At 40.2% G+C, this 23017-nt stretch overlaps 3 protein-coding genes across 3 annotated transcripts; 1 reads left to right on the forward strand and 2 right to left on the reverse strand.

The window, feature by feature from the left end:
- Positions 1-6550: 6550 nt before the first annotated feature.
- On the forward strand, positions 6551-11081 carry slc1a6 (solute carrier family 1 member 6). The gene is made up of 9 exons (XM_062555974.1): positions 6551-6767; positions 7280-7417; positions 7882-8089; positions 8222-8264; positions 8444-8754; positions 9023-9256; positions 9593-9787; positions 10046-10180; positions 10492-11081. Exons 1-9 carry the CDS (start codon positions 6551-6553, stop codon positions 10688-10690), a joined length of 1680 nt encoding a protein of 559 aa, XP_062411958.1. The 3' UTR covers positions 10691-11081.
- Positions 11082-12943: 1862 nt separating this feature from the next.
- On the reverse strand, positions 12944-15369 carry ccl44 (chemokine (C-C motif) ligand 44). Its single transcript, XM_062556222.1, has 4 exons — positions 15259-15369; positions 14381-14510; positions 13910-14057; positions 12944-13430 (listed from the first exon to the last, which is right to left on the reverse strand). The coding sequence occupies exons 1-4, from the start codon at positions 15317-15319 to the stop codon at positions 13422-13424; spliced, it is 348 nt and encodes a 115-aa protein (XP_062412206.1). The 5' UTR covers positions 15320-15369; the 3' UTR covers positions 12944-13421.
- Positions 15370-20679: 5310 nt separating this feature from the next.
- pole4 (polymerase (DNA-directed), epsilon 4, accessory subunit) lies at positions 20680-21756 on the reverse strand. The gene is made up of 4 exons (XM_062556255.1): positions 21483-21756; positions 21186-21270; positions 21022-21063; positions 20680-20904 (listed from the first exon to the last, which is right to left on the reverse strand). The coding sequence occupies exons 1-4, from the start codon at positions 21720-21722 to the stop codon at positions 20891-20893; spliced, it is 381 nt and encodes a 126-aa protein (XP_062412239.1). The 5' UTR covers positions 21723-21756; the 3' UTR covers positions 20680-20890.
- Between the last annotated feature and the right edge of the window lie 1261 nt (positions 21757-23017).

The following is a 23017-nucleotide window of genomic DNA, read 5'->3' on the forward strand; positions in this document are numbered from 1 at the left end:
TTGAAAATAAAGTATCCAGTTGTTACTCTATGCCTAGCACAGATGTAGGCTACAGTATTCACCTAGCCATGTCTGTATGTTTTGCATTTGTAGTCCATTTGATCCCCATTCACTGTTAAGGCTCTAAAAAGCCTTCCCGTATCATCACATCAGCTTGAAAGTAATCAGGTGACATTTCAAAGCATGGAATCCATTGGGTGACCTTTCACTATGTACAGTTATTTTGATATGAGGAGAATATCCTCTTTCATCCCCTAATGTTGGCAGACAACAAAAAACAAATGGTTTCCTTTCAACTTCATATGTGTGTAACATTCTCCTCTTAGCTATGAATAGCAATTAACCTGCGCTACACACGCCTACCCAGTCAGTGTACACAAACATATAGCGTCAGGAGAATGGCTATTGGAATCTTCATTCATTCAGTAACACCTCGTACAACACCATCCTGTGGGATAGTGATGGGATGTATTGCCATGACTATGTTAACAAAGGCTACTTAACATAATCCATTAGAGAACATGCTGTAATTTAAATGAGCAAATGTCTGTGGGAACAGATCAAGATCCATCATTACAGCTTTCAACATGTGGTGAAACTTATATAGTGGAGCATATACAGTAGATTGATATGTTCACACTAGATGCATTTCACCACTGATTTAGAATTAGATTGTAATTTTGGGCTCTTGCTAGTGAAATTAATGAATGAGCCGCATGTCTTCTCTGATGCTGCATCGTTTTGCTGCCTAAGGGAACCATGCCTCATTCCACTTGCTTAAACAAAGAGGCAGGTTTGCATGAGCACTCACGACTATTTCATGACCATTTCCCCATTTTTTGGGGAAAGAAATGGAACAAAACAAATATCAAAACATGTCTGTAAATGTTTGTGCTATTATATGTTTGTCTTAAATTTGCAAGCAAAACAGGTTTAGAAACAATGAATAAAAAAAGAATAAGATTTATGTTTTGTATACATTAACCACAACACATCTTCAAATCAATACCTGCACTTCATTTGAAGGTGTATAATGCAACAAACTATATCAGCTTGTTTTATGTTTTAGGCAAGTTGGTATTGCATCTAAGCATTATTTATGGTTATGGTTATGATTATGGGATTTGGCAGACACAATTTGTCCAAAGTGACATAAATAACAATACAATACTTCCATTTTAAAAACAATTAAAAAAGTTGGTAAGACTATATTAAGGAGAATAGCAATAAACACCAATGCCGATTCAATCAAAAGCCATGAAAATAAACCAATACTTTAATATACAAACCATAACGCATAAGAAATTCTTAATAAACGTTGAACAGATATGCCTTTAGACCCCTCTTGCAAGCCCCATAACTATCAAGAGGAATGGCGAGCGCTGGGCAACTGATTCCACCAACATGGAACCACTGAGGAAAAGAGTCTTGAATTTCACCCAGCATTTATGGCTGTTTGACACATTTCCCTGGACAGCATGAAAAATACGTCACCATATGACTAGTAATTTCATAATTTGTGTAAACTTGTGTAAATGAGCACTATGCATTTTGTTGTAGAGGGCAAGCATATAATTATGTCTAAATGTGGATCATACATGGTTCACACCTCCCACACATTGGCAGAGTAATTTTGTTTCCATAGTGATGCTGCTGTTATCGCCGTGTTTCTTCATGTAGACTGTGACATATCAATTCAGTTGTAGATTATTGTCCTATGTTTCCATGAGACCCATTTTGTAGTTTTGTACTTGCATTAAGGGAGTTTCACACCATTTCTTTGCTTTTGCTTCCTGTTTTATCAGTATGCTGTTGTTGCCATGGTCTTACAATCTACAGCATGCACATACACATGCACACATTCTATCAATGCATTTCCATCAAGGCTATAATCATATTTGAGGGGGACATGTCCCCCCAATATTTAGAAATGCTCCAAATGTACCCCCTATCAAGATAAAATATAATGCTAGTATCACCCACTGTTTTGGAGTCCAAAATAATCACTTGTTACAAACTGTAAAAATGCTAAATGGTTAAATAGAGAGTGCAGAAGAAGCACAGAGAAGAGAGAAAGCCGGGAAAACACTTGCCTTGCACAATAAATCCCCTCTTGAGCCTTTACTGTGAAAATTGTAGACTACCATGGCATTTTGAAGTACCAGTTGATAAAAAGCATTGAACAAATTGGTAATTTTTTTCTGAGAAATTGCACATTGCTCTCTTCACCCTATCCTCTCCTGTAGCATTTGATCAGTGTCCTGATAGGGTAGAGCTTATAACTACCAGCTACTACAAGATACTGTTAGCTATTGTCTTATGTCATTCGGGGAGAGGGGGCATACTGTGCTGTACATGATCTTATATAAACAATATTTAAACCAAAACTACTGCCTTAGCCTCCCCTCTCTCGTTAGACTATATCTGAATGCATTAATAGTTACATGATGATCAGATGGCACCACAAAGCAGAAAGCACATGAAGAACCGTTTTTCGAATATTTACCACTTTGGCCACAGTATCTTTACTCATCTTCACCAATGCACAGATCTATGTTCATATAATTATAGCTAAGGTATTTGGTCAACCCTCATTGACATTAAAAACGCACATTTGGTCACCTGAATGTTGACACCATGGCTACAGCCTTGATTTCCATGCCAAATGTGAACAATCCCTTATATTAATCAATTAATCATCGATATGGGACTTCAGAGGAGTCATTTCAAGAAATGTTGGCGAGAAAGTGCACTTGTTTTACTGACGTATGTGCTCATTTTACTAAATTGTGCGCTTGTTTTACTAAATCTTGCTCTAAATTTAGATTGTGCACTCAATTCAGTACATCAGGTACTTGTTTTACTAAAATGGTGCACTGAGATTATTTTTGCAGCATTCTTTCTTCATCTCAGGTATTTTGTTTCTCTCTCTCTCTCTCTCTCTCTCTCACACACACACACACACACACACACACTCACTCTGTTTACTGAGGGAGATCAGCAGGCAATAGAAATGGCAGCCATACTGTACCAACATGTGATGCAGATATTTCAATCATAATAATGCAGGGTTGCATTCTTTTAGTTGTTGTCAAAACCTCATTTGCGCTCCATCTTGGTCTTCTCAGGATTTGGCCCAACATCAAAATCAAAATCATCTTCTCCACCATCACAATAATCACCTGCTGAAATTATGAATTGGTTTGGATTCAACATAGAGCTAAGAGCACAGATGCCGCTAAGATGTCCAGCAACTTTATTTTCGTATTAATGTTATTTTATGCACTTATGTAGGTCTACCTCCTCTCAGGTTTTCTACCATATGCATTGCTGATCACATTATTTCTAGGCCATTTTTTTTCCATAGACAGCAAAACTAAACTCCTGTTTACTAGATGGACAATAACAGATCAGAACACTCTGATATAACTTCCATATCATGAGGTTTATATCTTTTGAGGGAAGAGAAAGGGAAGTCAAGGGGAAACAAGAAATACATCAGCGGGGCTTAGAGGAGTGGCTCATGCAAGCAGTAGCACCATGATGGGACATATTATATTGTAGCCTTCACCTTACTTTGTCTTGAGCATTTGACATTTGTCTCTACTGAAAAGAGTGCTATACATTATATGTTTTTAAATCTGCTTAAACTAATTTATAGCCTAGTGATTGCGGTTGGATAGGCTAAGATGTAGGTCAAAATACAAAATAGGTCTATATTTTCCTATAAGTCAATGGACTGCAAACAGTTGTTTTGATAAGCTTAGTTTTATAGCACATCCATACTGGGGGGTGGCTGACAGGGTGGCTGGCGGCAAAAGGGCCTAAGACATGTGTAGGTGGAGGAGTGGGCAGAGAGGCAGTGAAGGTCAGTAATATGTGTATCCCTTGAGCTGCTCTAACAAGGAATTGGAGGAGGGTATGTTGTCATGGTAATAGGAGCACCATATCTGCATTTTGTTACTAGTTCTAGAACTAGAACCCAAGAAAACGATTAAATCTGCAAAGAGATTGGATTGTCTGTTAAATATTGTAGTCACGGATCAATGATCTGAAACTGATTAAAGGACATTTCATTTTAAAGTAAAACAATGAGCTGCTGAATTTATGAAAAATCCATCATCATCATCATCATCATCATCATCACCATCATCATCATCATAATATTTCAGCACAACACCTCCTACTACGTTTAGCGGGACGCTGTTGAGATTTTTTCTGAGGGGCAGCAGGTGGCTTTTCTTCTCGCCTGAAGAGTCCTTAACCTATCCTTCCCACGCAGACCTCTGTTCGCGTATGAGGCGGGTTTTCGTCATATAAATTACATTGTGAGAGTGAGGGAAATCGTTCTTCCTCAAAAACGGCACACGAGGAAGTAGAAAAGGCAGACTTTATCATCTTCTTTGCATCACTGACTGAGAACATCATCGGGTGAGAAATAGGCTCCAAACTTGCTCAAGCACGGCGGATGACACTTTTGAATAGGGGGTATGTGGTAAACTAGGCTATGCCATTACTGGTTGGGCTCATTTTCAATGCATGATAATAATTTCATAATTTAATAACTTTACTGTTGTTTGTTGTTGATGGTGTTTTTGTCTGGCGTAGGGAGCGCATTTGGTTAGGCTATAGCCTTATTTTTGTGCATGTTTGTCTTTGAAATTTCTGTGGAAAGTAGGATAGGCTACTGTATGTGCATGTCTAATATGTTGCTATAAAGAGGTGTTTTTGTGTATTTCAATACATTTCTTAAATTAATTTTATATCACAATAGCCTACTGTAGGCAATTGGAAAATTGAAGCAGTTTCATTTTTGCTAAATATCTGCAAGACTATTCCCACTGACATCAGCATGTCTCTTAGGGCTGGCTGTCACTAGCAGTAGTAGTAGCAGCAGCATAGGCTATAGTGACAACAAGGAATTGGGTTATTTTTTTCACAGGACTACCCCTAGCCTTTGTAGTGTCCATTCTTAGCATCTGTTCTCAGTAGGGGACAGGGTAGCTTTGGGGGCGGGTGATGGTGGCGGGGGACACTTCTGAAGGTAAGGTCAGACAGGTGATGGTCTCACATGTATCAGCTCATGAGGTCCTTAGAGTCTCGCCACTGTTCACCTTGGTAGTACAGGTGCTACTACACCTGCCTGGTTCTGGTCATAGTTGCCTTTACAGTGACATCATGAGTGGTGAGTACAGACTCTTTGCGTGGTAATGGGTAGTGTTTGGTGGTGTGACAATAGGATTGGACTTGTACAGCTGCATAGCTGGGTTATATACAGTAGGGGTAGCTTTTGTGTGTTGAGTTGAAGCACTTGCAGCTATAAGGCACTTGTTTTGAGATTGATAAAACAAGACACATTTTCCCTGCAATGAATTAAAACTATTTATTGTGCCGATATGTTAGGCTATAGATATTTAATAACTGATGTCAAACACTATAGTTATTTTGGGGGTATAGTTGAATTGAAGAAAGATTATTTATCATAACTGGTCAACATGGTTTCCTAGCAGTACCCTGTTGCATTTGACAATCATTCATCTGCGTTAACGCATGCTACAATTCCCTCACACATGCACACTCTGGTGTTAATAGTGCTTTTGCTTTGGCGAGGGAACTGAGGAGACCACAGCTGACTGAAGTACAGCGGTCTCCAGTGGGGCTCTCATGCAGCATTAATACCCCTCGGCTGGGTGTCTGAAACAGAATTGGCAATGGCGAGCACACCAGAGAAACACTCTGTATACAATTGGCACCTCCGCTCTGAACAGAAGGCATGAGTTACGCTGCTGTTTACAGGACTGGAGTCACAAATATAGAAAAAAAAAATCCATACACAAAGACAGAAAAACATGATTTAAAATATAGAAATGTACATTTAATGTGCATGTACCATTATTTATTTAGTAGAGCCACTTATGGGGTATGTATGCTGTAAGTGGCATGTAAATGATGCAATTATGCAAATATGTAGAAAGATGTACTACAGATACTCACAGAGATGTCACTTTTATTTTAACCTCACAAATAGATATTATTCCCACATAGATGAAGAGAAACTCACATGCTCTCGTCATGTTGCCTTTGATAAAACATTACAGCTGTGTGAATTTTAAGAAATTTCATCAGCATAATAAGCAAGTATTTCCATCAATATTTATGGAGATGTCTGGGGAAATTCGATTTTGAGCAAGTTTTTGAGAGAAACTTGTTCATAACTCTTCAGAACAGAGGATTATAAGTGCAAAGGGATTAGAGGAAAGCAGATTTACTTATATGATATAACATTTCAGACATCTATGGTTTACAGTATACATGAAGATAAAGATAACAAAAATGTATGTGTGTTGGACAGCGTATGATGCATAATAACATTCTTGCAGTAGCACAAATATATTGCATATGATGTGTCAATAAAAGCAAGCAAGTAGTCATGGTAACCCAGTCATAGTAAAGAGTGTAGAATACTTGTTGCATCCCATGTCATGATATGTGTTTGCCCTCTGCAGTTTCCCATGAAACCTGTCTACTGGACCAGGTGCTGGAGCTGATTATGAATGAGAAGCCCCCGACCAGCGCCAGCCTATTTCTGAACGAGGACTCGGACAAGCCTGAGTGCCCAGAGCGAGGCCTACGGCACCTCCGCAAGGCTGTGCAGAAGCGCGCGTCCACCGCCCGCAGCAGAATGTGTTCCATCACCCGAGCGAGCGCCAGGGCCTTCCTGCGTCGCAACGCCTTTGTGCTCTTCACCATGGCTGCAGTTGCACTAGGTACTTTGTGTCACGTGTGTCACTCATACTTCACACACACACACACACACACACACGGACAATCAGCACACACTCGCACCTATACACACACACACACACACTGACACACATGCAATGAAGTAATTGTTGCCCTTTCATACGGCCATCTTTAGGCCCAGGTTTTGCACATCATGTAAAGCACATGCTAGTAAGGCATAAAAAGTTATAATATACTGTAACTAAATACCCATAATGATATATCATTTAATCAAGCTTCTGAATGTGCACACATAATAATCCTTTTTAGAGAAGTAATGGCATGGTGGACTTATACATGAGTCATTATAAGTCAAATCAATATGCATGCAACAATACACAAACATAGTACAATATGCCTATATACTAATACTAAATCACTTTTGAGTGTCACATACAGTAACAAACATGATCAACTGACTTACTCATGTGCATTCACAAGGCATCCTGAATATGCGTTCTTACAGGTTGTGTTAAATGTCAAAATCTCTGTGCAGGGGTCGCGTTGGGATTCTCCCTGCGTCCATACAAGCTGTCCATCAGGGAGATCAAGTACTTCTCCTTCCCTGGAGAGCTGCTGATGAGGATGCTCCAGATGCTGGTCCTGCCCCTCATCATCTCCAGCCTGGTCACAGGTTCACAAGCACATTCCCTCAGTTTAACACTGTAAAAGTGCTGTTGGCAAAGATCTTTGTTTTTCTGTCAGGAACTTCATGTATGAAAAGCACCAGTGCAAATTCAGTTCACCTACAGTACATACACATACATATGTACCTATCATCATATACAACACCCGCACAGCATGCAGATACAACATTCTCCTCATATACAACATAACACACACCCCGCTGAGCATTGCGACATACACATAATAACATACCACACATGTGCCAATGCTTGGTTTCCAAATGAGCAAAGTTAATGATGTTCTTATTTAAAATGCTTTAAGCAATCTTTTTGAGGTCAACTGTAACCATTATTTAGTTGTTCACTCCACCACCTCACTGTCATTCCTCACGTACTATGAATGTTATTTGAGCTCCACTCCCATAAACGAGTGTCTTTCTCATTGAGTTGTGTATTGTGTTGACTCCTCCAGGCATATCCTCTCTTGACAGCAAAGCATCAGGGAAGATGGGAATGCGGGCTGTTGTGTATTACATGGTTACGACCTTCATTGCTGTGTTTATTGGAATTGTTATGGTGATCATCATAAGACCCGGAAAAGGCAGCAGAGATAGTCCAGTGCCATCTAGTGGCAACATTGAGCCAGTGCAGGCAGCAGATGCTTTTCTGGACCTCATCAGGTAGGCCAGGCAGTTTTTCATGTGTACTTGCCTTTTGAAAAGTGTGATTTGTGTGAAAAGCAAATTGAGGTAGGTTAAAGTGATGTTCAATTACTGGATCATTGCATTCTTGGTCTGTTTTTTGTTTGATAGGAATATGTTCCCTCCAAACTTGGTGGAAGCTTGCTTCAAACAGGTAGAGAAAATGTTTTTATAACTAATGCTAGCTAAGTGAACCAACCCTATGTTTTACCATTCAGTGTTAATAATCTAATGAAATGAATCATTGACAAACTCTTTTACAGCTCTTTGAGATTCAGATGAGTTGAGTCTTTCTTACTTTACTGACATATTCATCTTTTTCTAATTCTATAGTACAAGACAAATTACAAGAAACTGATCTCCACGAAGAATGTCACCATTTCGATCAACATGACCGATTCCAACGTCACCATCACAGACCTCCAGGCTAACGACAGCGTAGTCCTTCAGACCATCCAGGAGACGGTAGAGGAGCTGGTGCCCATGGGTGGCACCTCCAACGGGGTCAACGCCCTGGGCATGGTGGTGTTCTCCATGTGCTTCGGCCTGGTGATCGGGAGCATGAAACAGCAGGGCCAGGTCCTGCGCGAGTTTTTTGACTGCCTCAATGATGCTATCATGCGCCTAGTGGCCATCATCATCTGGTAAGTGTTAAGTGTCGAGTAAAGCGCATGTTGAGTATTCCATCATCTCCATATATGCCTTTCAAATTCATGTTGCTGTCTTAGCTTGACACTGTCCCAATACTTCATAGGCATGTCATACATTTATGGACTAGTCCAGCTTGTGCTTCTGCCATTTGGACAGAGATCTTACAGCACAGTAAACATAGACTGTAGTTCATCTCCATTCACATGCATTGTATACAATGGAATGCACTGGCCTTAGTCACTCAGTATTCCCGTCTGCCAGGTACGCCCCTGTGGGAATCCTCTTTCTCATTGCGGGGAAGATTGTGGAGATGAAGGACCTGGTCCAGGTGGGGGGACAGCTGGGAATGTACACCATGTCGGTAATCGTGGGGCTGCTCATCCACGGCCTCTTTGTGTTGCCGCTGCTCTACTTCCTGGTGACGCGGAGGAACCCGTTTACCTTCATCGCAGGGCTGCTGCAGGCCCTGATCACCGCCCTGGGGACCTCCTCCAGGTGGGGCGCACAGCCAGCCACATGCCCCAGCTGCAGACAAGCTGCACATGCTGTTATCCTCTGGGCGTTTTACACATTTGAGGCACCATGAACTAGCTTTGACCACACTTTATAGGTTGTTCAACAACTATTTGTAGTCTCCACAGGATGTTTCTTTTTGGTACACAATTCCTGCTCATTTTCTGAGAACTCATACTTTCATAATTTGTAGAATTTTCCTGTGCTATGCTTATTCTTTAAGTTTCTCTTTGTATGACATAAGTAGAACACAAATGTACAGGTGTGCATTGAATCTGTAATGTAACGGAACTCTGTTTTCTTCTCCTTCGCTGTCAGTTCGGCAACCCTCCCAATCACCTTCCGTTGCCTGGAAGAGAACAATCACGTGGATAAGCGAGTGACGCGCTTTGTGCTGCCTGTTGGTGCCACTATCAACATGGATGGCACCGCACTGTATGAAGCAGTGGCGGCCATCTTTATTGCTCAAGTTAATGGCATGGATCTCAACTTTGGTCAGATTCTCACCATCAGGTAGTTGAAGTAGAAAATGAATTAAGCATTTCAATTAAAACATAAAGTGGACATTTAATTTGATTATTTAGGTTACATATAGGTATTTATTAGGTAGGCCTAGTTATATTATAACTTTTTATGCCTTACTAGCATTTGCTTAACATGAGGTGAACAATTAAGGATAATCAATACATTTTACATTGTTTTGGGTTTATGACTGATACAGTACTTCAGACGGCCTGTTTTAATTGCTGAAATGGCGGCACTCTCTTTCAGTATCACAGCAACGGCTGCCAGCATTGGAGCAGCAGGCATCCCTCAAGCTGGCCTGGTAACCATGGTGATTGTATTGACATCGGTGGGACTGCCCACGGATGATATAACGTTGATTATCGCCGTGGATTGGTTCCTGTAAGTCAACCTAAATGTCACATTGAGGCAGAGAGAGTGGCAGCGAAAATGTGCCTTGAAAGGTTATCAGTGCATGATGTAGAGTGTGTCAAAATGCTTGTGCCTTTCACTCCTACAAAGAGCTTCCAAACAGACTATTAACAGTTGTAATGGCAACATAAGAACTATTTTGTTAGCATGGAGTGTTGACTGTGTAGGAATGATTTTGGATTAAATGGTTTAATTGGTCAGTGCTTGAATGGTTTAATCGGTAAGGTGCTTGCAGACTGTTTCAGAGTAGTTGTGACTTACTGAATGCTGTTTGTGTGTAGGGACCGTCTCAGAACCACCACCAACGTTCTAGGAGACTCCATAGGGGCCGGAATCGTAGAGCACCTTTCACGGCAGGAGCTTCAGTCGCAGGACATAGAAATCGGAAACTCGGTGATCGAGGAGAATGAGAAACCTTACCAGCTCATCTCCCAGGAGAACGATACAGCGAAGAATCACAACAGTGAGACCACCATGTGAAAGAAAAAGGAGGGAAGAGAGACATCCTCACAGTTAGGACTCCTGCCCCCCGATTAGCTCTGATTTAGAGTTGTTGTCATGGGGAACATAACGACATGACAATAGAATGGGAAAGTACTGTAGGTAAAGAGGAGCAGACCATAGACAACAAGGAACAGACAGAATCATACATATTCCCTATGAGTGTTATTGTTAAAAACACCCATTTGAGACCAATTTAATGTTATTTTGTTTATTTATTCTCAACCCCGTATTTATTTGGATTTGGAAACCATATTGTCTTACAGTGGATAACAGTGTGCTTGTAAATCATTTGTTCCTGATATAAATCTACCTCTCAGTATTTGCTCATTAGTTAGGCATGTAAAAAAAACCCCTGCCATTATTATATAATATCTTAAGTTTGTTGCGAATGTTGAATGTTCAGCAAACCAGACAACCAAAACAAAACTGGTACATTTAATAAGATGATTCTGGTATTAATACAATTTAAATGGCTTTTGTTTATATATCTTCACTTTTTTACATACGCTGTTTCATGTTTGTGGTTTAACTTAATCACACTTGCTCAATAATCTCTTAGAAGAGTATCAGCTATTTTATTTAGTGGTAATCTACTGCATACTTTATGAGTTGTTACTAAAGGCCAGAGTCTGGCTTTTAAAGGCCAAACTGTCCCAGAAGAGAACTCATTAGGTTCACTTCCTTTCAAGTATTCTATTATAGATGTGCTTTTAAAAAAATGGTTCTTTAAAAAAAAATGTATTAATGGACTGTTGCCTTTTTATAGTCAGACTGTTTGGGTGAGTCAATGTTTATTTCTGCCTTTGACATTTTACTGTTAAGCACTGATATGAATAGCTTTGTGTTCCAATCATGGGCATGTGATTGAACGTAAAAGCATGGTTGGTCAGAGTTGGATTTTGAAAACATCCTAGTGATGGCATTTTTGCCCTTGTGTTTGTAGTTGGAAAGGTGATTTAGCAAGATTATAGAATGTAACTTAGATGTGAAAGTATTTTTTTGGTTATTGGCTGTTGATTTCTTGAACGACGGATTACGGAGGTATTTTGATGCCATGTTTACAATATAACAGTAGACACAACTAATGTGAGTGTCCACAAGTGCTTGTAGTGCAGCCATTGACTGTCTTTTCTGATGCTATGTGTGTTTGATATAAGTATTACATTGTTGTTCATATCCTCTGGGGCGTCTTGTAAGAGCTGAGGATCTCTAAAGGGCGTGACCACTCCACGTGGGCACTCAGACAAGTGCCCTCGATCCGGAGGGAGGTATGTGGATTCCTCTCTTCATAATTCCTTTTTGTAAGTATAAGATGCCATCATTCACTTCAGGTTTTAAAACGTTTCTTGGCCAGGATATACTCGACATGTGAGCCACGGAATTCCACCGGGGCTAAGAAACATTTGGCATTACAATTGGTATATTAAATTACGACCTTATCTGTTCTAAAAGAGACGCCACATGCACAAATGCATACATTGTTAAGGGGATTTCACATATTTTGAAGTGTATTGTTGGGACCACATGCTGTTCTCATTTTTGTGTGAGGACTTTTCTTTTTCTTTCAAAGTGGGTTGTGGCAGTGGAATACATTTTTTGTTTGAAGGGTGTATGAAAGATGTATCCAAAATAAATGTCAAAAATTAAGAACTGATGGTTTATAATCAATGCTGTTTTATGTATTGCCTAGTCCTTATTACATAAACGTGATGTTTAACAGTGAAATTCACATTCCTTGCATACCACATGGACATTATACCTTTAAGCCATAACTGCAACTACATCTGTGCTTTCCATGTCTTAAATTACAGCATATTAAGTTACCTAAGTAAACCAGCTTTTCAAATACTTTCTGCATGCTCCACAGACTTGAAGGCCATGACAGATGATGATGACAATGCTTTGATCTCAATTCCATTAAATTGAAACCAAGCCCTGTTCAACACAAATGCAGACAGGGAAGAATGCAACAACACTGTTAAAACAGCTGTCTCTGCAAACGTAATACATGTGAAAATGCATATGTCTGGCCACTGTGCATGCTACAGTCACTTCATACAGGCACATGAATAGAGGACATGTGGTGGACATGACAATTTGACTTAAATAGGATAAAGCATTTTCCCAATCACAACTACAAACTATACCTTTCAACTATGATTTTTGTATCATTAGTGAAGTAAGGAATGTATTACTTCTGAAGTCAGGAACAGTTATTATTTTCTGATATTAAGAACAGGAAAACTTTTATTATGAAGACAACAGACATTTCCGTCACAAACAAAGAATAACTTTTTGATACAGTATAAAATATAGCAATACATACAACAGGAAATGAGAGCACAGAACACTTTAAAGGTTACATTTTTATATAAATGATTATCTTTCGTGTTTAACAGTCATGTATCAGCCATATATGTTATTAAACAAAGACAAGTTCCCCTCCCTAACTCTGTGATTCAGCATGTAACTGCCAATGTTCATTGACCAGTTCCAGATACAGATATTTCAGAGGCATACTTTGGCATAGTCAGCAACAGTCAGTTTGAAAGACATTCCACTACATATCAAAACCCCTCCAAAATATCAAAGTGTTTGGTAATGGTAGCACTGCATCTACATACTGTACCTCTAAGCAGTTAGCAATGATCAATGCAGTCTGCAGAGTCAGAAGGCTGCTCTGAGGAATGGTTCATATTGTGGGCAGTTATTTTGGCTACAGGGAGAGAAAGATGAAAGGTTTCATTGGAAACATGTTTGTAATATAGTACATTTCACATTTTCTCATATGAAACAGAGGCATGAAACATACTGTTGTTCCTATGACAACATCTGTATTGACACCTCTTCATAGGTAGCAGGTGTGAGCAACTAATTTGATTTATAAATAAACTAACACACACACACACACACACACACACACACACACACACACACACACACACACACACATAAACACACACACACACACACACACACACATAAACACACACACACACACACACACACACACACACACACACACACACACACACACACACACACACACACACACACACACACACACACACACACACACACACACACACACACACACACACACACCAAGTGATATCTCAGTCTTTCCAGTGACTATGCGGGTTTGGAATGCTCAAGCAGCTTGAGTGATGTGATGCCATCCTAAATGTCACCTACCTCCGCCATGACGGGCAGATTCATGTGCGGGTGCAGCCACATGGTCCGATGTGCCTTTTCTGCCTGCCTCTGCCTCAGCTTCCGGAGCAACCTCTGCACTTTCCGGTCCCTCGGGTCAGCGCACTTCACTGCCCTCTTCGTGTACAATCTGTTCACATTGCACAGCAGAGAGAGCATGTCAAAAAGTTGATGTAATCCTTTAAACTCCGTTTTAATTAAGAGAAATGCAACAAAAGGGCATCTGTTCACAGTATCCTCAAGAATTTATGTAACTTAGACGTTTCCCCCATAAAACACGGGCAGAAAACATTCCTTTGCAAACTATTTGAGGCACTGGACGCAATTAACAAGTAGAGATTTCTTTTCTTTTTTTTTCAATAATGAGATCTGAAATAGATAGCGATGCCTTGGGGCATTCAATGGAATATTTTCCATGTCTGGTGATCACTCCTGGATGCTTGGAATACTTGCATGACTGCTTGTATGCTGCAGTCTGGGCCTTCTGTCTGCTCCTCAAACCTCAGCACATCTTTGGTCCGCACTTTCCCTTCAGAGTACTGCATGCAGCATTGAACATCCCGCTGCATCTGCACACCTTTCCCTGTTCAAAAAGACACACGGGGATGCAGAAAACAGTGTCGTTTCACATAACAACTTCAGTTTGAGGTATTGAGTGTTGGATCTCACTTTCACACACGACACCCTCCTCAGGATATCTGGTGGGGGATAATTTGCCTCAACATATTAACGTCACATTTGTTCTGTTTGAATAGGAAATTCTCTACAACATTGTTCGTGATATTGATAACAGGCCCTAAGTGACACACGGAAACACACATTCCTCTATTCGTGCACATAATGTCCATGAAATCCGATTACTCCACTGTAAGCATGCAGATAACAGTTCTTAAACAGGCAGCAGGCAGGTAGACTTCATCATGCAGAATTCCAAAGATTCAGGTTACACTTTTAGAAAGCAGTTTGTGATAAGACTTCATTTTGAACACGAGCTCTCCAGAGAATACCTTGCTTTGCGTTCTATTGTTTATTTCCTTTTGCATGGTGAAACACTGAAATTATAAACATATAGCAGCATGCACTGGAAGCATCTAAACAAGCACTCATTTGAGATGCATGCTTCCCTGTGCTACTCTTCTGTTTGCATCCCTCCAGTGTCCATGCTGTCAGCATGTTGGCCTGTGTCCCTCTCTCCATCTCTCTCAATCTGTCTCCTCACTCTCTCTCTCTCCTCCTGCAGCCTCACTTCGCCATCACACTAACCTAACAAACTCACACAGCAGCAGGGGCGCGAGCTCGCAGCGCAGCGCAGACGGACAACGCTGCCTTACCTTCCAGGGAGCCGAGGAAAACAGCAATGAGGCAAATCACGGCCACACTCTGCAGATACATGGTGAGCCCGGGAGGAATTAATCCGCTGTGCTGTTTCTCGCGCTCTGTCTTTTATTTCTCCTGTCTCCCTCCCTCCCTCCCTCCTGCTCTGTTTTCCTCCCTCCCTCCCTCCTTTCCTCTCTCTCTCTATCTTGCACACTCTCTTACCCTCTCTCTCTCTCTCTCTCTCACACACACACACACACTCACTAACACACCCACATGCTCCTTCACTCTCCTCTCCAGCCCACTCAAGTCATATGGTGATTCCTGTGTGTTTGTTGTATTCCACACCTCTGGAAGATTTTCAGCAGACCAACCATAAAAAGTGCAATATAAACATTGCAAGACCTGATCTTCTTAGAGAGGAAAGGGACCATGTACCAGAGGGCCTGAACTAAAAATACACTCCAGAATTCACAGGAACTCTTAACAAGCTCCTTAGCTGCAAAACACTCCATAATTTTTGTGGTCAGACGGTTAGAAACTTAAAACCTGCCAATACCTTATGTAGGTGTTACATAATGCCAAAACAGTTGACTCTCATCATCAAACAGTGGGTGAGATCACCACAAGGCACCTTGGCTTTCAGCTTCCTTTCTGGGCACCAAAACAACAAACTTAACAAGGATATTTATGGTTCACTTTCAGGCACTTTTATGCGGTTATTGAAAATTTGTTCTTAATCAGTTGTACTTTATGCATCACTGAAGAGTATAATGAAATGAAATTGCTCTATTTGTCAAGGTCTTTCATGACAGTGACAAAGTATATGACAAGGTGTATACAAAGCAAGAGACCTTGCTCACTTGATGAAGTGTATGATGTTTACACATAGTGACACTGTATTTCAATCCAGACTATTGGGTAGTAATTCTTTTCCAGAATATTTTTTATAATATCATATCTCAGGACATAATTATTGCCAAGTGCCAAGCATGTTTTGCCTACAGACAACATACAAGTGCACTGTAGCAATACAAAATATTTACTTATTAAATGTATATGACACAATATTTATATTATGCAGCAGTTACGGTGCACTGTGATCCCTTAGTGATTTTTTACATACCTGAAGTCGTGAAATTGAAAATATGTAGTCTATGTTTTGGCAGGGCGGGGTGGGGGGTATGGAATTCATCCCTAAAAAATCAGGATGGAACTTTTCAGCTGCAAAAACATACCATCCCCATGACTTCAAATGTGCTCACAGGCCAAGTACATATCCTGAATATCTTTTTGACGATTATAAGCTCCCTGAAAAGCTACAGTCATAAGCATGTCTACTACTACTGAATGCAAAGTACTCCTACAAGTATCTTCCACTGTGTCCTTGCAAGGAGAGAGACTCAGTGGGAAGAAACAGGCAAGTCCAGACTCCCAGAGCGATGTCCATAATTAATCAACAGTTGTCTCAAACTGTACACAAAAGGAAGATAAACAGGTGTCTTGCGTAAGTACTGTGCGTAAAGTTGTAACTGTTGATTCTTATATCAGCGCACTTATCTAGCACATCAATCAACTGTTAGTTGTTACAAATCTGTAGGTGTTCATTGTAATTCTCTATGACAAAGTGGAAACAGAGGAGACCTGTGTAAGTTGTGCTTGTGTGATTAACTGGCTGTGAATTATATCTTCAGGGAACAAGAGAGAAGTAATGAGGGCAAATGGTACCAAAAATCCACTGCCAAATAACCAATGTTTTGTCTTCGGGAAAAAAGGCTTTACCGATAATAAGCAAATGAATGTTCACAAGCACTATAAAAAGACTAAGCCATTTAGGAGCGCTTAACTATGCCACTTTGCTGGCACAAAATGTTTGTTTTGTAGTTATGTTTCCAGAAATACCTTGACTGAATACCTTTCACATTTCATGCCTGAGTTCATTTCCTTTGTGGGGCATTGTCCATATTTGGGGTCCACCTGTGTGGCATGTTCTGCTTCTAAGTTTTCTGGACAAGGTTTATTCTAAATCTTCAGTAAAGCACTTGATATGCTTTTCTGAATTCGATGGACAGCTTGGCTTTTTCCTCCTGAGCGCACCATGTGTCCACAGTTAGCAGAGTGAATGGAATCGTAAGGCTTACAGCCTGGACACAAACTAATAGATATTTGGGAAAAGAAAACAAAAAGGAGATTTCCCTTTAGTCTTCACCCTGGAGTGTACAAGATGTTTCCTTTCGACAACCATCCACTAATATCATGTCATGACAGTGTTCTAGAATTTGCTATGTTCCTCCACCTTCCCTAACCCTACAAACAAAATAACTTTTACATAAAAGATCATGATTTGTTCTCCAAAGCATGCATTCAGAACCATACTAGGCTAAGGTTGCAACCACCTGACATTTAAGCAAGCCATGCTTCCATGCCCAAAAATGGATTACTCTGAAATACCATTCTGTGATTTGCATCTTGACTGGAATTGCAGCGCTTTGTTTAAAATGTAAATAGCTTTAGTGTGCCTGACCGTTTGTGCTGCTCACACACCTTGATTTTTTTGCAGGTGCAGCTTTTTAAGGGCTGAATACTGAGGTATCATCACTTTATTTGACGATAATGTGCTGACGTTTCTGCACTAGGCCTTCATCAGAGTCTCTTCAAAACAAACAGGCCACATATATTAGAGGTTCTCGACCTTTTTGGGGCTAAGGCACACCTGAAGTCAAACCAAAGCGCCCAGGCACACTGACTTATGGTGACTGATTATGATGAATGTCTGAGACATCATTCGCTCATATTTTTAGGCCCATATTTTTCCATACAAGTGATCATGAGCAGAGCACAAAAGAAGGCCAGGTTATGACATTATTCACAGATTGCAAAAGGGGATTTTTTATTTCATTGCTTGACAAGGGAAAGGGTGCTACAGTATGCTGCCAAAGTTGTGAGAGTTCTCACTCCTCAGATTGGTCTCTAGACATGATTCTTTTGCTGCTAGAGCAGACAAAAATCTAAATCCAGAACTTGCAACATATCCTAACAATCGTAAACTATTATGACAAGCTTGCCTAGAAGGAGTTGTGAGACACATCTCAGCTTCACATGAAATCAAACTGAGAATGGTAGCCTACGACATTTCATACAAGCTCTGCCTGAAATCAATTTTAATTAAGAAGCCGTCATTGATGTGTTAATCCTCCTACTGTCTATTTCATTTAAAAAATCCCCCTCCAACCTTTTTCATAAGCCTGTTCAAAAATGCATTGTGTTCCTGAGCACACCCGTTGAGAACCACAAGACTAGGATATTATTACATTAATATGCACTCTTCCTATTCAGCTGTGCCAAACTGATGATAACTGATCCCCGTAATGCTCAGACTCAATTATTGTTCCAAATTTCTCACTCACATGCCTTCCTCAAATCACTCAAATTCCAAAGAAGGCATGGTGTGTGTTGAAAACACAACATAACATCCCTGTATAATTCCTGATGGGAATCACAATAGGTGATCTTCACTATCTTATGCAGCAAAGTTGGGTATATTTTGCAAATGTGAAGAATCTTTAGACTTGATCAAACCTGGTCAATCTCATCATGATCACCTTTGGTACTGATGTTGACCCAATATACAAAAGGCAAACACAGTAGACCACATACCTAAATATTAGGCCATCACAGGCCGTAAACAATTAATAACTGTCCTTGACTCCGTTTGAGACAGGAGACCACAATACCAAAGAGTGTAATCAGTTGTGCTAGCATGCAGTCATCAGCATAGGTCATTTTGGGTGTAATTCACTGAACTGAAGCAAATGCAATAACTAAGTGTAACTGAACTAGACTGGTTAACAGACTAGGGTCAGTAAGTGCAATAACTCTATTCTGATTTTTCTGTTCACATTGTTTTTATTAAATGTGGCCAGCATCCTACCCCTGTGTGAGTCCTGAACTGACCCGCATGAGGAAGACAACCACAAACAAATACACACACAGCTAGACTGACTGACTGACTGACTACATCCACCCATCTTCTTCCATTTTCACTGAGTGAGGCTATAACTCGCATCAGAGTGTGTTCCAAAATGCTGGTGCTCCAGTGAAACGTTTGGAATTATGCCAGAGCATTACATTGACCAATGTCAATCAAGAACATAAAAATCAACTTCTGATATAACTATGGGCTGTGTGCACTTGCTTATAGTAATTCAAGCCAGCGGTCAACAAGCATCTGACGATATGTGCTTTAGTTGTTCCAAAACGTAAGAGATGTACGCAAGTCTTAATGTCCATGGGCCGCTCAAAGGAGCACTGCTGTGCCACTCTGCTCGGCTTCATAAAATCAATTTTAGCTTTTTCCTAAACCAGCTTTCGGATTACATCAAAAGACCTTAACTGTAGCCAGTTTTAGTTCAAGACTGAAGACCAAACTGTTTCCAGATGCTTTCTGCTAACTGCACTGAGTTACAAATTCTGAATCTGCTTTGAAAATTGTTCTACCTTATATCTTTTAATTTCGTCTTTTTAAATATTCTTTATTTTAAAATAATTTTCGCTTGGGCATTTGTATGTTTTCTTTTTTCATTATGATCTTTATTTTTTAAACTATTCTTTGACGATCGTCCTTCTATGCTTTTATTTGATTCAGATTTTATTTGTCCCATACACATTTTTGCTATTGTTTGCTTTTGTTTATGTAAAGCACAGTGAATGACCTTTGTATATGAAATGCGCTAAATAAACTTGACTTGACTAAAAATGCAGAGGACAGGATTTTCAGTGAGCACAAGTTTTGGTACAACTGAAGCACTCCTCTTCAAGTGCTTGTTGGCAGGGATGTCAACAAACAGAAAACTGGTTTACCGACCTCAAGTAAGCTAGTGCACAGAGACCATTCAGACTAGATGCCACATTACAAAACAAATAGATCTCGGTCAGACTGCATATGGAAATGGAACAAATCAGAATTGTAAGTGAGATCTCATATGCCTTGTGCTGTTCACATTGTTAGACAACGTCAGATATGGGTCACATCAAGTAAAAAGGTCAGATTTGTTCTGGTAGCATGACCCTAGCCTAAAATACTTCATGAAGTTTCGGTACTCAACTGAGAAATGTTTCCAACCTATGTATCGTAATGGACATAGATTTGCATTAACTTTGAAATAATTTGTCCAGCTTAACCAATCATACTGATCAAAGATGTCTAACATTACTTCCTACTTTGCCTAACCCTTACAAACCTTTGCTGTAAATTTACACTTCTGATTTTGAAACTAAGGTCATCCCCTCCCGCCGCTGATTGGCCCACTTTCCTGATGGCTGAGGGAAAGATGAAGAGCCAGACTAGTATCTCAGTACTAGTGGGTGAGGCATGGCCAAGCTAGAACTGAACATTGGTTACATAAGAAAAGGGAGTGCAAAGATATACAGTTATATTTAAAAAGTTTATTTTCAAAAAACGTATTACGCTGTTTCATAATATGTACAAAAGACACTTACACCCACAACGAAAAGTGTGACTTCCAACACTTGTGGATGATTTTGGCCACGACAATCCTGATATCTTGGATTGTCCTTCTCAGTCCAATAGATAAACACCATGTATATCCAGTTTTCATTGTACTTTTGCTCTCCATCTGCAAAAAATCAATCCAAGGTACCTAAAGGCAAAGAAAAGAGAGACAACTGCTCAGTGATGATGGATGGCTGACAGCTTACTGCATGCTCTTTGTAAGCTGTGGACATCATCTTCGTGGTACGTTCACGTTTTAACTTACCCTCAAGAAACGCAAATTCATCAATCGCTTCAATGGCATTATCTGTAGAGTTAAAGCACAGTAGCCTACAGTTAAGATAGCCTAACAAGAAAACATTCCGATATCAGTTGGCATGAATACCCAAACTCAGTCCAATTTTAATGTAGTGGCTAAGATTGTCTCACCTAAGTCCTTCCTTTGCAGTGTTTTCCGTTTTCCCTGTTGTGCATACACCAGTGCATCTTTAGCAATCATTTCCACAAACAATTCCTGTTGAGAATGAGAGGGGCAATTCTAATTTAAACACGCCATGGCTCCAACGCTGATTTCTGTGTCAGACTGTCAGAACGTTAAATGTCGGTGTCGGATTTAGCAGGCAACAACTTTACACTGTGACTTATCTATTAGCATGTCTGATTATTAATTTTCATGATTAGTTATAGACTAGCACGCTAGGTAACTGATTAGCTTAGCCTACGTACTGTAGCCTTCGCAATGATGAAAACAGACTCTTGACTAGCCAGCGTGACGTCCGGGTCAGCTTTCATGAGAGCTTTTATCCGAGCCAAAGGTAATTTCGCCAAGCGACTCTGAGGAGCGTTTGAGGCACCCGTTTGCTGTGAATTTTCTTCGTCTCCATCTGTGCCCCTAGGTTCGTCTTCAATGACATTTCGGTCTAGGTCAGAGTCTGCACCCTGTGCAGGTCCAAGAGTTGCCGCCATTCTACACGACTAAACATGTGATGATGTCAGACGCGTTTCAGTCGTAAACTCCTACTTCAAACATGAGAGATGGGAACGTAAATGGCGTAAACAGTAGTCGTGAATCGTACGTCGCTGTTTCCATTCTACCAGAGACACTTGATTCTACCCATAGATTCTACCGCCAACCTCTTTGAAGACGACGGAGGCGTGGTTAAACTAATCTATGACAAGGCATGGATTGCGTGGATATAAGGATGTCACCTGTCATGTTATATAAGAGAACATAGCCGAAATAATTAGAGTCGAAAGAGCAAATCAGCAGCCCCCGTAACTTTTGTTTGTTTGTTACAATGGTAAGTCCATAGCCTTCTTGTTTCCCCATCAAACACAAAAGTGCTTGCTGTCTCCTTTGTAAATAGGCTAGCCATTGAAGGTCTACCCAATATTTTAATGCATTTGGATTGTTTTTTTTTTATTATTATTATTATTTTTATTTCCTTTAAAGTTTACACTATAAAAGGAAACACCTAAAACTAAGAACCAATGCATGACATGCTCTAGAATAATATAAAGCTCCATACCAAGCATTAAATAGACCGGTTCTATTTCTATTTGGTTCTAATTGTGGGCTGTGTGTGTGTGTGTGTGTGTGTGTGTGTGTGTGTGTGTGTGTGTGTGTGTGTGTGTGTGTGTGTGTGTGTGTGTGTGTGTGTGTGTGTGTGTGTGTGTGTGTGTGTGTCAGATTAGCTGTTGAACTTTTGCACATCTTCACCAACCTCTCAAGGATTTCCTCAGATGCTGTGTCGCTGTCCCCATGTGACTTGTCAGACTTAGTCTAACAGTGGAACCCCAATTGTAGGAAAGAAGAGCGAAAACCCCCCCACTAAATATATATTTTGCTCATTTTTATAGGCCTACAGTAAATGGCATGGGAAATAGTAACCTATGCCTATAATAAATCTACAATAATAGCTATATAATAAATACTTATAGCTTGCTTATAATATATAAAACTCACAATTCATATTGTCAGAGAGGAGGTGGATCTCAAAATGAAATGAACTAAGTCACTGTAGCTAAATGTGCCCTCTGTGACTTGGCACAAGCTTGTTAGAGCTTTAGCAGCGCCTCCCTGGCCTCATGGTAAGGTAGGGCCGTGGATATTAATAAGTGTGTCTAATTGGATTAATCAGCGGTGATCTTGAGAGCTCAGGCTGAGACAGTAGTGAGTCCACATACCAAGTGCGCCAAGCAGAGGATGAAAGATCTGCAGCCGCCAGGTAACTATCCCTAGACATTTCTCTTTATTTATT

Source organism: Sardina pilchardus, chromosome 15 (assembly GCF_963854185.1).
Source record: "Sardina pilchardus chromosome 15, fSarPil1.1, whole genome shotgun sequence".
Taxonomy (NCBI): Eukaryota; Metazoa; Chordata; class Actinopteri; order Clupeiformes; family Clupeidae; genus Sardina; species Sardina pilchardus.